Below are 12893 nucleotides of genomic sequence, written 5' to 3'. Positions count from 1 at the left end.
GTATTTTTTTAATAGAATAAAAAAGGTTGTGATTCATAACATTTTCGTAAAGTTATATTGTATGGACACAAAATTAATTAGATAACAAATTAAATTTTAATTAATATATTTTATTTTCTGCTCATATTTTTTTATTAATTATTTTATTTTTTATAATTACAGTAAATATTGAATGTAAAAAAGAAAAAAAATAATAATATTAAATGTTATCTATTTTATTTATTTAGAGTCATAATTAAATTTGATATAATTATAGCAAGTATCTAGAATTAATAATAACATGATACTATAATTTTAAGTTGTATAATATAATAAAAAAATGTAGTAATTTATGTATGCTTCCTATATAGCAATAATATTATATATATTTATATCTCCTCTTTTGGCTCTTTCCTAAACATATTGGCATATAATTAATGTCGATAATATATATATTGAGTAAGTATCTCTATTAAATTAATCATAAAGGTTAATAAAATATAATGGCATAAATTTCATCTAATTATAGCAAGTATCTCCATTGAAAATATTTGTTAATTATTATCATGTATAATTAGTGTATATATATATAAATAAGGATTAATAGTGAATTATTACAATTATTTATCATCTAGAAAATTCGTACCTCATACATAGATCTTCTTTTATTTATTATTTCTCATACCTAAGGGCTACTAACTATGATTCTATTAACAATATTATCTATGGTAGATTATGTAATGAAAACGTTTGAAAAATAAAGGCAAGAATTATAAGGTTATGGAAAGTCCCATCCAAATTTGACAAGAACAAGACGACCTACATAGAAATGATTCTCATGGATGATAAGGTAAGTTGATTATTTTCCATAATTCTTTCAAGTAATGCTAGGTCCATTTTATAAATATTTTTTGTTCATATTTTAAGTTTATTTGATAAGTAAACCCTTGCACGAATCAAAGACAGTGCAATTTTATAGATTTATAAGTGATAATAGTTTTTATATTTAATTTGTTTTATATTGTGATAATAGCCAATATATTTGTTGGTGGATTTGACTATTACTATATTATATTTATGATCACATTCAGTATATATGTCTGATTTATTGAAAAAAAGTAGATTATTAAAACCGATTAATAACTATTTTAGAGTTAATCTAATTAACACTAGATTAAAAAAAATCAAACAATACATAACATATTATTTTTTTATTAATCAAATTATTATAATTTAAATTAATTTTAAAAATAATTTAAAATTATAATTTCAATCTTATCACGTGCATGGCACGGATAATTAAACTTGTTATTCACTATTTTAGAGAGTTGTAGAAAAAGTTTAATAGAATCACGTGAGGAGAGTCATAATTAAGTTTGATAATAAAATGTTATAATGAGTAATTAATTTTAGTTGATTAGGGCCCAAGCCTTGGCCCTTTTTTTATTCTTGGACAAAAACAGTTTTTTGTGTCATAGGCCAAAAAATATAGCATACATTAACATTATTTTTATTTAATATCCAGGAAATTCAAACATCACTCCAATTATGATTACTCACAGAAAAAATAAAAAAGGACCTCGCTGCATCTACTAACCCCTTCCAAGTTTGGGGTTTCATTCAATTAGCATAATCCATATGCAGAAATTTAATATTGAAACAAGTAATTATGTCACGTCTAAAAAAATAAATAAATAATAATAATAATAATAATAATAATAATAATAATAATAATAATAATAAGGGATAAGTACTTTTTTCGTCTCCAAGATCTGGGGTCAAAATCAAAATCGTCTCCGACCTTTTTTTTATTAAAATCATCCTCAACGTTCTAAAACGTTAAAAAATCGTCCTTTTTTATTTTTTTGGACCAAATTACCCTTAACTATTAATAAAAATTAAAAATAATATTAAAAAAATCCCACCCATTTCTTCGTCTCTCCCCCCACCCATTTCTTCATCTCTCTCCCCTCCCCCCCTCCCAAAATTTTCCTTCCTCCTACACTCACCTCCAAACCCTCACTCCATCACTCCATCACCCCCAACCCGCCGCCGCCCCGCGTCCAGCCCCCGCCGCCCCTGCGTCCAGCCCCCGCCGCCGCTTCTGTGTCCAGCCCGCCGTCCCTACTTTTCTGCTTTTGCTTTCTGCCTTCTGCTTCTTCTTATTCTTTTTCTTCTTCTTCTGTAAATTAGATTGATGAAATCTGTTGATGATGATGATGATGATGACCGAGTGGGGTGAGGGGTGGGAGGGGGGTTACGGTGAAGGAGTGGGGTGAGGGGGAGAGTTACGGTGAGGGGGTACGGTGAGGGTGAGGGGGAGGCAGTGAGGGGTGGGGGGTGAGGAGGAGGCAGTGAAGGGTGGGGGTGAGGTGAGGGATGAGGGAGTGGGTGAGGGGGGGTTACGGTGAGGAGGTGAGGGAGTTGGTGAGGGGGAGGCAGTGAGGGGTGGAGAGTGAGGGGTGAGGGGGTGAGGGTGAGGTGAGGGGTGAAGGGTGAGGGGTGAGGGGTGAGGGTGAGGTGAGGGGTGAAGGAGTGGTGTTTGTGTTTGTGTTTGTGTTTGTGTTTGTGTTTGTGGTGGTGGTGGTGGTGAAGGTGAAGAGGAGAATGATGATGATGAGGGTAATTTGGTCCAAAAAAATAGAAAAGGACGATTTTTTAACGTTTTGAAACGTTGAGGATGATTTTAATAAAAAAAAAAAGTCGGGGACGATTTTGATTTTGACCCCAGACTTTGAGGACGAAAAAAGTACTTATTCCTAATAATAATAATAATAATAATAATAATAATAATAATAATAATAATAATAATAATAATAATAATAATAATAATAATAATAATAATAATAATAATAATAATAATAATAATAATAATAATAATAATACAGTTAGTTAAAAATAATTTTAAGTAACATTTAATTGAATCTGCCTCTATTATATAAAATAGTTTATAGTTAATGTTTAGTAATATTAATTTAATGAATCATTTTAAATTAAAATAAGAATACTATAATACTGAATCAAATAATAAAGTTTGATTTGTTTTGTATTTATTTAAATATCTAAAAACACCAAAATATATAACACGTCCAAAAAAAAATGATTCTTCTCTTATAGAATTGCAAATTATATATTTTATTAAATATTATATGAACACATTATTATGCATATAGTATAAGCAAAAGAAAAAAAATACATAATGATGAATACATACTAAAATATTATCAAAATATACTGTTGTTGAGATATAATATAAATAAAAAATTATGTATGTATGAATAAATACTAAATGTGTACGCCTAAATATTATCTTGATGAATTTGGTTACATAATTTAAATTATGAATATTAATTTATTTTTTATAAAAATTTAATTTATAATTTTTTTTAATATCTATACACTGTACCCAACCAAAAATTTAAAAATAAAGAAGTTATTAAAAAATTGTTATAAAACAATATTTATTGCTACCAAGTGTTAATGTAGATAAAAAATTATAATGATCAACTAATAATTACAGTATCTATGTTTGTAGCCTGAAATTGTTATTATAGTACATGTTTGAATGGAGAAGTTTGGATATAGAATAATAAAGAATTTTGAAATTGTTATTATAGCACATGCTCGAATGGAGAAGTTTGGATATAGAATAATAAAGAATATTTTTAAAATTAAAAGGCATATTCATACAAAATTTTGATGACATATTTAATGGAAGCTAATTTTGATGTGCGTATAGTTGTTTTGCACGTGCGATTAATTACGTAATGCTACAGGAGGAAAAACTAATTTTTTAAAGTGACCACATGAATGTCATTTAAAAGAACGAATGTGATTGCATGACTGTATAAAATATTTTACACTGTAGTTAGTTGAAAATTAAACTGACATTTAACAACAGAAATATACGAAAAATTAGAGATCAAGGGCATTTCATTTTGGAAAACCACTCTAAAGAAAACAAAATCCAATTGGTTCATCATGAACTGGCCTGAGTGGCTGAGACTAAGAGCATGCTGATAAATCCGTAATTCTATGATGAATTTTTATCTGAGAAGAGGAAATTTTAACAACTTATTATGTTGCACTTATTCATTGAGATTGCATGCTTTTGTAAATTTCCTTCTAATTGTGGCTAATTTTTTAAAAAGAAAATACATTTCATGCTTAAAATTGTCAAATTTAATTCACTTTTATTCCATTCGATACATTAATATGTTTGTTTAAGTGATATAAGTTTTAGAAGGTTATGATGGCTTAGGAAGTTAGAGAAAAAACATGCAAATGCGGATGATTCATGACGAAATAAATACTGTAAATTCTCCAAGTCATGCGTACGCATCATAGGTGCATACGCATGACCCCTGGCACGTGACTCGCTTGAACGAACACTTTTTGCGATTTCAATCTCATTTTAGGTCCGAACGAAATCATTTCTAAAGCATTCGAAGCATGGATCAAGTGGGTTTTTATCCTAATTTAGGGTTTTCGGGTGTGTTAATTTAACTTTCCCATAATTTTAGTTTTTGATCCCGTTTTGGTTGAGTATTGTTTATATTATCAGCTCCTTCCATCTGAGGTTACCCGATTTTTATTGTTAGTTTATTGTTTTATTTTTTTACTATTTTTAGTTTAGGAACACGGGTTGAGTTTTTATTTTTCTTTAATACAATTTGAAATTTTATATGTTTATTGTTCTTCATTTGAGTTGTTATTATTGATTTCTTATCTTGGTTAGTTGTAAATTTTATTTTTTCATTTTAGAGACTTGTGTTGGTTAGTTGTTGTTAGGTTTAGGGTCCACTGTTGGTAAGTTGCAATGTTTATATATTGAGTCAACTGGGTCAAGACAACTCTGACAACAGTATGCATTCTATTGTTATAGAAGGTCAGCAAATGAGTTTCGTTAAAGTTGGTAGCAGGCTCTGATAAGGAAATTCTCTCTTTACATACTATTTTTTCAGTTGCCTAGAGGAGAGAACACGATGACATGTTCTAAGGCTTTAGATCGTACGTAAGATGTTGCTGCAGCAGCCAGCTGTTGTTTGCTATTGTGGATTATATATCCCACTAAAAACGGAATTACTGATGAAATGCCGATGAAAATGCTAAGCAGTCTTTTGGACAAGCATGTTTGAGAAGATTAAAGTGCGAAATAGTGTCTGGAATGTTGTTTTATATGTGTTCGGTAATTAATTCTGTTGAGCCGTGATTTTTTATCCTAATCTCTATGTTGTAACACTTTTATTGTGATTCTCTATCCTAAACATGCATTCTCCTAAAGCAAGAAGTATTTAGCAATCGTTTGTTTTTACCTAAATTTCCTTAGGTTTGTCGTTGACCTTGTTGTTAACATCCTTGCAAGTGTTAATATATATAAATATCTTTCATAAAATAATTTACTTCTATCTAGTTCGTTTTAATTTTAGTTTTGAAGTCACTCATTCTTATATTAAGCTTATTTTTATAAAGGTGATAATTATAACCTTAGCTAGTTTTTCTTTTCTTAATTGTACAATATCTTTTATGATTGTTTTTGACAAAATAGTTGTAGTATATAGTAGTATAATGAATATAAACTACTTAATAAATTATTAAAAAATGAAAACAGTAGTTATTTTAATATTAGAAGAAAACAAAGCCAAACATGACACAGTGAAATTAACAAAATACTTATTCTTCGTGTACTTTTTAATTTTAGTAGATTTAGAAATTTTAAAAAATTAATTAAAATATTTATTTTTAATATTAGTTATAAATGTTTGAGTATTTTTTTATTTTTTATCTATATATGAACGGGTGAACTAGTTCAATCATTGACTTGGTGGTTGGACTAAAAACTCAGTAACCTAGTAATCCAAGTAGTTCAAACAGCAGTTCAGTTCTAAAACTATGGTTATTATTAATTAATTGAAAAAATATTAACTTAATGTTATAACAGTGAATAATAATTCTGCTTAAATAGAGTACTAAACAAAATACTATATAAAAATTATAAAAAAAGTATAAAAAAGAATAAATATATTTTTGATAACCTCACATTATTATTTAATAACATTTTTTAACGAGTTATCCACGAAGACGTGAAGATATTAAACATTTGGTATTCTTATTACAAATTTTTAAAAACATAAAATTTAAATAAATTATATAAAATGATTTTACTTGTAAAAGTGATCTAAAATAAATAGTAATTTATAAATATAAATTAATTTAAATAATAAACTATATATTTTATGGTAAAATTGTAAGAATATTATTTATTTATTATTATTATTATTATTATTATTATTATTATTATTATTATTAGGCAAGTTCTATGGTATAGATAATAACTTAGTATCTACATGTGTAGATAATCGGTGGCCAGCTGTGGTTATGACATGTGGTATAAGAAGGAGACAAATTGTGCAGTGTGTCAGAGAGGTTACAGGAAAAGTTTAATAGAATCATGTGAGGAGAGTTCTAATTAGGTTGGATAATAAAATGTTATGATGAGTAATTAATTTTGGCTGATTAGGGGCCAATCCTTAGCCCTTTTTTCGTTCTTGGACAAAAACGTTTTTTTATGTCAAAGACCTTTACAGTAAATACCCAAAAATTCAGAAATCACTGCAACTATGGTAACCAAAATACAACAAGGAGAATAACATCACTGAAACCACTATGGCAAAGAAAAAATAAACCCGACCCATAGAAAAAATAGTTGATCCGCCATTTTAGTGAGTCAAACCCATTCCCAGTTCCCAAATATTGCTTACCCCAGGAAGCATGGTTCTCATGAAATGACAACACTTTGCTGCTAAAAGAAAAAGAAAGAAAGCACGAAGAATACACAGAATGCATCTCCTTCCAGGTCCCAACCTTCCTCAGTTCTCCCATATCTTTCTGTCAAAAGAAACGGTAACCGTAGACTAACCGGCGCAACCCACCGCACCCGCCCATCGCAGTCACGGGCAGGCATGAAACACAGAAGCCTCCCCTCCTAACCCTAGGTACCCATCTCCATTTTTTGTTATCTCCTTCCTTCCCCCAAAATTAAAACGAAAACCTTAGAGGTACTGCCGCAAGTAGTAAGCTGACGCAGCCATTCGTTGCAGTCAGGAACTTGCCTCTCCATCCCGTCGGCGTTCCCGGAAGAACCACACCCAGTTGGGTCTCCTTCTTGGCCCTATACCGGCGACGTCGTCTGGTTGCAGTATTCCTTCGAAGGTTAATGCTCACTGCTAGTGGATGAATTAATCTTACCCAGCCGCACTTCTACGGTCCGTTGTCCTGCTCGTTGCATGGTCTCCCACTCGATCGTGCTTCTGCCCCTTTGCTAAAACTGCTCAGAGAGTAGGTAATGGGCTTTTTTGTAATTATCGCTCTGTGTTTTTCATTCTTCACTCAGAACATCTTGTTTTTAGATTCTGCTAACACTACTCAGATTGAAATTTGAATATAGTTGTATTATGGTCTTGTTTTCTTGTTTTCGGTTGATATTTGAGTGCTATCTTTGACTAAGCATTCTCAGTTTCTGGATTTGGAGGAAAAAATATACATACTTTCTATTATACCTATTCAATAAGTATCTGATTAATTATTATTCGAATGTTGTGGTTAAAATTTTTGATTGAATGATGATTTGGTTACTAATTTCCTTTGCATGAATTTGTTAAGTTGATAGTGTGTTAAATCGGTTTGCTAATGCCGTTTTAAGTTGCAAAATTTTTTAGGGTTTTACAATTTCAATTGCCGGATGCTCTATTCAAGTGTTGTGGTTGTTTATTTGTTAAATTGTTGTTGTGTGTACCTATTATTGTGTTTGAAATAAGTGAGTTGCCATTTTCTTCTTAAATTACTAATTTGCTAAATTGGTAAATTATTGTTATCGTGATATTTGAGATTATGGTTGGCTATTACTGGGTTGCTGAGTTTTTCTATGAAGGTCTTATTCTTGTTAAATTGTTCTTGTTTCCATGCATAACTTGTCCTTGTGGTCTACAGTTTTATTAGGTTTGGGTTTGAGATAGCTTTGATGTTTTTTGGTAATTATGATGTCTTTTGATGAGATGTGGCCCAAAGCAGCCTTTGATTTGGTTTATATATGGTTGACGGTCTAGAACCTGCTAGCACTATTCAGATTCTGCTAACCCTACTCAGATTGAAATTTGAATGTAGCTGTATTATGGTCTTGTTTTCTTGTTTTTGGTTGATCTTTGAATGCTATCTTTGACTATACATTCTCAGTTTCTATGTTTGGAGGAAAAATTATACACTTATTTTCTATTATACCTGTTCAATAATTATTCAATAATGATCATTGGAATGTTGTGTTTTGAATTTTCGAATGAATGATGATTTGGTTATTAATTTTCTGGTCTTGAATTTGTTAAGTTGATAGTTTCGTAAGTTTGTTGGCCGCTGCCATTTTAAGTTGTTAAATTTTTACGGTTGTTGCAGTTTGCTAATTGCTGAATTTTCTATTCAGGTCTTGTGGTTGTTTATTTGTTAGGGTGTTGTTGTGTGTACCTATTGTTGTCAAATTATTACTTTGGTAATTTGGTATTTTGTTGTTGTTGTGATATTTGAGATTGAGATAGGCTATTTTTGGGTTGCTGAGTTGTTGAATGAAGGTCTTCTTTTGTTTAAATTGTTCTTGTTTCCATGCATAACTTGTCCGTGTGGTCAAAAGTTTTATTATGTCTGGGTTTGAAATAGTTTGAATGCATTTTTTGGTAATTGTGATGTCATGTAATGAGATCTAGCCCTTAGTAGCCTTTGATTTGGTTTAATATGGTTGATGGCATGGAACTTGCTAGAGGTAAAAGTGTGTAATTTTATAGCAGAATTAGTTATTATTTTGAAAACCAACTTCTACACCTTAATAGATGGAGTGCTATGCTGGGATGGGCAAGTCAAACGGTTTGTCTCCAGATAAAAGTGAAAATGAGTTAGGCCTTTCAAACAACAACATTGTCGACGAGGATGAGTTAAGAAAGGTTGAGTTGTTGTCGGATGAAGATGGTCGTGAATATGAAGACGTGACTGGGTTGAGTGCAGAGGATATAATGAAAAAGGTGTTTCGAAGTGAAGAGCGTGCATATGAATTTTATTGTAGGGTAGGAAAATGCAATGGGTTTGGGGTCCGTAAGGGAGACTATGCAAATGATGAAGATGGGACTGTAGTGAGAAGGAGGTTCTTCTGTAATAGGGCTAGCCTAAGGGATGGAAAACACTACAACAGAGTAGACAGGAAGATATGCCATAGGCCTGAGACACGCACGAATTGCCAGGCCCTGATGTCTGTATACCTTGATAAGGGTAGCTCGGTTTGGAAGGTCGGAAAGTAATCCTCGAGCATAACCACGAATTGATACCAAGGGGAATGGTTCACATGATCCGAAGTTTCTGGGCGATATCGAGTTTCGCAAAGGCCCACATGGATGGCATGCATGCGTATGGGTTTCCAACGTCTAAGATACTGGGGTACATGGCTGGGATTGTGGGTGGTTATTCTTGTTTGGGTTTTACCAAGAAAAACACATACAACTATATTGATCGGTCGAAGCGTGCAAAGGTGGTTGATGGAGACATGAACGCTGCTATAGTCTACCTGGAAGGCAAGGTAGCTGCTGATCCCATGTCTATGGCCCGGTATAATTTGACTGAAGAAGGTATGTTGACAAACATATTTTGGGCAGATGGTCCTAGCAGGGTTGATTTTTAACACTTTGAAGACATCGTTGCATTCGATTCGACGTATAAGAAGAACAAGTACAACAGACCCCTTGTCATATTCTCAGGTTCAAACAACCACAAGCAAACAACGATTTTTGGTTTTGGTTTGGTTTTAGATGAGACAATCAGTTCATACAAGTGGATGTTGGAGAACTTGTTAGAAGTCATGTGTGGGAATATGCCCTCTATTGTCGTGACCGACGGGGATGAATCAATGATTGCTGAAGTTAGGAAAGTGTTTCCCTGGGCAACCCATAGGTTATGTGCATGGCATCTGCAGAAGAATGTGACATCGAACACCAACGAGCAGATGTTCCGTGATGTATTTGCCAAGTGGTTATATGCCGGCATGGAGGTCGAAGAGTTTGAGGGTAAATGGGCACAGGTTGCTGAACAGTATGGGTTGCTCAATAAGTATTGGGCATTACAACTGTATGAAAATAGGAAGATGTGGGCAAATGCGTACTTGCGTCGCAAGTTTTGTGCTGGGATTTGCATGACGTCTCGACGTGAGGGCATCAATTCCCATCTAAAAAATTTTTTGTCGTCTAGGCACACTATTCTAGAGCTTGTGCAGAATCTGGAGCTACTAGTACGGGAGTACCGGAACAATGAGTTGGTTGCACAGTTCAGTTCAATGTACGGTATTATGACGACATGTCTTGATCCCATGGAACAGTTTGCGGCATCGGTGTACACGAAGGTCATATTCACACAAGTCAAGAAGGAGATTGATTTTATCTCGGTCGTTAACTTCTTGACGATCAACCCGTTCCTCATAGCACAAAGGACCATGAGCCACAAGATCTATACTTCTGCTATTGTGAGGCAGAACCACCGGGAATCCGAACAGCACAGGCTCATCGTTCGTGTTAATTTCCTGAGAAACAAAAAGGGGAGAACCAATTTGAAAAAATGAGTATGCCCACATCAACATCAGCTCCATGCCTTCCACATACACGAAACGACCGTCTGTCCCTGGATCTGTAACTGCACGAGCCAAACCAAGTTATTATTTCAGAATAATGCACATCTACAACATCACCATTACTCTGCCTTTATAGGAGTGCTACAATAAAAATACCTATTGAAGATTAAAAATAATATAAATGATGTTCGTGCTCACCAATCACTCCAGTAGGGTTGCTGCCACCACTGCCATCTCCAAAGTCCAAATTGTCAGCTGCCATGAGGACAGAAGAAACTTTCTGACACGAAGGGAATGAACAGAAAGCATCTAATAATCTTGACGGTCTTCTTCTCACCGGTTGAGCATGTGGTGTTGGCCGACGAGCGGGAGGAGATGCTGCATTACGCAGCCATGCCAAGGCTTCCGACAGATCATGGAAGCCACAGTGTTCATTATTCCGGAACCCGTTCACCTGATGCTCGCATTCTTCCCATGACCTGTAAATGCCTGGGACACGACCTCTTCGAACGGCATAGAAGGGAAAACAACCAGCTTCGATCGTCATGACCATTAACACATGCAAGTGTGGCTGTATCTTCGAAGAACACAGAGGAAATGAAGAGGGCTGACACCACTATGAAAAATATGAGGAAAGCATTTCATGATTCATGGATATATCCATTAACACCCCCTCCCACCGGCCCAACCAAAATCCACATGAGTCTAATTCCACATTCACCCTAAACTAATTTACTCACATAAAGATGGTAATAATAACTTTTTTTAGTTGTTTATTTAGCCATATTTTAAAATATATTCTACGAAATATAAATTAGTAAAATAATATAAATTATAAATAGGATTAAATCAGCAAGTAAATTAAAATATAAATTTTTAAATTAAAAAAGGGAAAATTTTAAAAATTTTACAGAAAAACTCAACTCGTAAAAATTTATTAAATTCTCAAAAAGAAAGTATTAAAATGATAATGACATAAAAACAAAAACATAATATTATAAAATTTATAAAAAAATAAAAATAAAATAATTCTCTAATAATTTTTTTGTTAAAAACTTAAATTTTAAGCAATTTAAAATATTGACATAAGACGCAAAATAATAACTTTAATAATATAACATTTTTTATAAAGATGTCACTTTTAATTTTTAATCTATGTCATGACTCAAAGTTTAATATATAATCTATTCAATAGATGAGATAAAAAATAGATAAGTAAATAAGGTTGGGATAATAGAAACAAAAACAAATAAATAAGTGTTTTTATGTTTGTATAGTTTAATTATAGTTAAATAACGAAAAGGTAATCAGAATTAAAAAAAAATCTAAAGTTAATCTGACTATAGAGATCCAAATCATAACAAAATAAATCTCATTCCAAATAATAACAACTACAGTATAATACATTGTTATCGTGTCACAAATTACAAATATGTGAAAGTCTTTATTTTTATTTGCATTTCATTAAAAATGCGGCTCATTTTTTTTAGAGTAATATATAACTATTTGCATTGATTTTTTTGTCTTTCCTGTTTTTCAATAAATGTGACTTGTTTCTAATATTCTCAACCAATCACAGTGTAAATGTTTGACTATTATTTTATGATGTAAAGTCATACAAAAAATACTAGACAGTGAACACCTCATGTAATTTTTAATGTCTTTTGGATACATGATACAACTATTACTCAATTGAAGAGGAAAATAGGATATTTGTTTTCATTTCTCCCAAATTTTTTTTTCTTAATAAAAAACCAATATAAATGAATCAAAAACTGATTCAAAGGGCATGATAACAAGATGTTACTTTTTTGACACGATAACCAAAAAAATTAAGAAATCTCAACTTTATTCATTAGCTAGGTAATTATTATATGTAGTAAATTACATTCCCAACACATTTCAATCTCAAAATAAATATATATACTGTTCACTGTAAACACACATCATTACTGCTAACCCGTCCATTCTTTAGTTTCATCGTGATTCGTGTAATTAGAAAGCTCCTCATTGACTCTTCGATAACCCACCCTAATTCCCTCTAATTAAACCCACAATATATGCTACATGCATCATTATTGACAACACCAAACCTTCCACTAATAATAATAATAATAATAATAATAATAATAATAATAATAAATAATTGACATTCTAACAATTTCACCATAAAATATACAGTTTATTATTTTAATTAATTTATATTTATAAATTACTGTTTATTTTAGATTATTTTTAGAAGTAAAATCGTTTTATATAATTC

The 12893-nt window shown here is 31.9% G+C and overlaps 2 protein-coding genes across 2 annotated transcripts; both read left to right on the top strand.

Moving 5' to 3' along the window:
• The first annotated feature begins 8852 nt into the window (after positions 1 to 8852).
• LOC140175546 (uncharacterized) lies at positions 8853 to 9314 on the top strand. Its single transcript, XM_072204051.1, has one exon. The coding sequence runs from the start codon at positions 8853 to 8855 to the stop codon at positions 9312 to 9314; it is 462 nt and encodes a 153-aa protein (XP_072060152.1).
• A 35-nt stretch (positions 9315 to 9349) lies between these two features.
• LOC112717212 (protein FAR1-RELATED SEQUENCE 5-like) lies at positions 9350 to 10621 on the top strand. Its single transcript, XM_025769308.1, has 2 exons — positions 9350 to 9638; positions 9768 to 10621. The coding sequence occupies exons 1-2, from the start codon at positions 9350 to 9352 to the stop codon at positions 10619 to 10621; spliced, it is 1143 nt and encodes a 380-aa protein (XP_025625093.1).
• Positions 10622 to 12893: the final 2272 nt, after the last annotated feature.

This window comes from Arachis hypogaea, chromosome 10, assembly GCF_003086295.3.
Source record: "Arachis hypogaea cultivar Tifrunner chromosome 10, arahy.Tifrunner.gnm2.J5K5, whole genome shotgun sequence".
In the NCBI taxonomy this organism is placed as follows: Eukaryota; Viridiplantae; Streptophyta; class Magnoliopsida; order Fabales; family Fabaceae; genus Arachis; species Arachis hypogaea.
The sequence above is the reverse complement of the archived record's forward strand: the minus strand, read 5'-3'. Positions and strand labels throughout refer to the sequence as shown.